At 38.6% G+C, this 1,765-nt stretch overlaps 1 protein-coding gene across 1 annotated transcript; it reads right to left on the bottom strand.

The window, feature by feature from the left end:
• Positions 1–320: 320 nt before the first annotated feature.
• LOC128882409 (GATA zinc finger domain-containing protein 15-like) lies at positions 321–1,442 on the bottom strand. The gene has a single exon (XM_054134008.1). It carries the CDS (start codon positions 1,440–1,442, stop codon positions 321–323), a length of 1,122 nt encoding a protein of 373 aa, XP_053989983.1.
• Positions 1,443–1,765: the final 323 nt, after the last annotated feature.

Below are 1,765 nucleotides of genomic sequence, written 5' to 3'. Positions count from 1 at the left end.
TTCAGCACCAAGATGTTCAGCTGTTCCGATACATTGCGGATTGAATGTCTTGTCGATTGCGATAAGAACACCGCCCCAGCCTTTTCTCTTGATACGCTGAAACTGTTCAGTGGCAGGTGATCTATCGCATCTGAATACTTCAAAGTTCGGCGGAAATATCTCTGATGAAGAAACATCTGCGTTGAGGTGCGTTTCGCTTAACATGTAAATTTTAAAAATCGCTGCTAAAACTTCAGATAAAAAATCAACTGATTTGTCTATACTTTTCACGCCGTTCAAATTATTACAGTATATCAAAACGTCATCAAACATTGTATGACTTACATTCCATTGTGATTTTGAACGTTGAACGGTTGGAAGTTTTGATGTGGTGCGTGTGTATAGTGCGGATGGAATAGTGGCATAGTTGGCTGAGAATGAACCTGTTGCTGAGGTGGAGGGTAGAAATATGGCGTTTGGTACCAAAAAGGAGGCGGCATATTGGTCTGTGGCAATTGTCCATTGTGCATGTGATCTACACGATGGCGAGGTTCATAATTATATCGACCGTTGTGGTTATTACGATTTCGATTATGGTAGCCAAATTCATTCGATCGATCCTCACGTCGGCGTCTGTGTTGGTTATTCATGTCCCGACGCTGATTGTTGTTGTTGTTATTGTTCCGGTTGTGTCTGGTGTGATGTTTGTTACTGTTGTTGTTGAATCTATTGGAATGTCGTGAGTTTGAAGTTGACTTGGCTGTTGTACGACGGTAGTCATTGTGTTTTCGCCCATGAACATTACTTCGATTACGTGTTTTTTCAAAAGCTCTAACACGATATTCACTTGACCAGATATCGGAGTTGCATAGCAATTCACATACCTCCCGTGTGAATACGGTTATTTTGAAAGCATTGTAGGTTTTGCGGTATTTTCTTTTGCTGGGCAGTGCAAAAACCTTGAATATATCCGGGTTTAGGTTGGCTTTTTCCATTAAGTAGCTGACAATATCATCTGAAGATGAATCTGTATCAGCTTTGGAAACGTACAAAGTGTATAGTCCATTTGCATCTTCCGTCGGTATTACAATTCGTTTGGTATGCACATTTGGTTTGTTGGATACGCTAATGTTAGCCGGCAACATACCAGGTTGGTTCATTTGAGATGTTTGATTTGAGTTTTCATGACTTCCACTCGGTTTATGTACATTGGATCGGTCGGAGCCATTATCATTTTGCGTGTGACTTCCGAATTTCGCTGTGCAAACTTCACACGTAAGTCCAAATGGTGTGTTTTCATCAAAGAATTGTTGGAATTCATTCACTTTGTTTACACTCGGTACACCTTTGAAAACGAAATATGGATTGCCATCACTGTCCTTCGCTTCACTCATCAAATCGAACATGAATAGGAGTTTTTTCGTTCGCAGCTCATCACGGTCACGTAGACATTTTGCATTCATTTTTTGTTTACAGAAACGGCAATTTAAAAAAATATCATGATAACCTTTGCAATCATTTGTTGCACAAGAGTGTGGTTCAGTATGTGTTGACATTTTGTGGTTATGTGAATGGTAAACAAAGTAAAAATGTACTGATAAAAACAAAAATTAAAATAAAATTAATAAAACTTCATATGGCTCGTGTGTGCGTTGACGAGAGGTTTCTGAATATATAAATTTTATCGAAAATCAATTACTGTTTCACTTTTAAATTAATAAAAAACAGAGATTTACAGAGCAGAGAGAGCAAATGTACGTCTTTTGACAACTCTCGAAAATCTCGT

Source organism: Hylaeus volcanicus, unplaced genomic scaffold (genome assembly GCF_026283585.1).
Source record: "Hylaeus volcanicus isolate JK05 unplaced genomic scaffold, UHH_iyHylVolc1.0_haploid 11598, whole genome shotgun sequence".
NCBI lineage: Eukaryota > Metazoa > Arthropoda > Insecta > Hymenoptera > Colletidae > Hylaeus > Hylaeus volcanicus.
The sequence above is the reverse complement of the archived record's forward strand: the minus strand, read 5'-3'. Positions and strand labels throughout refer to the sequence as shown.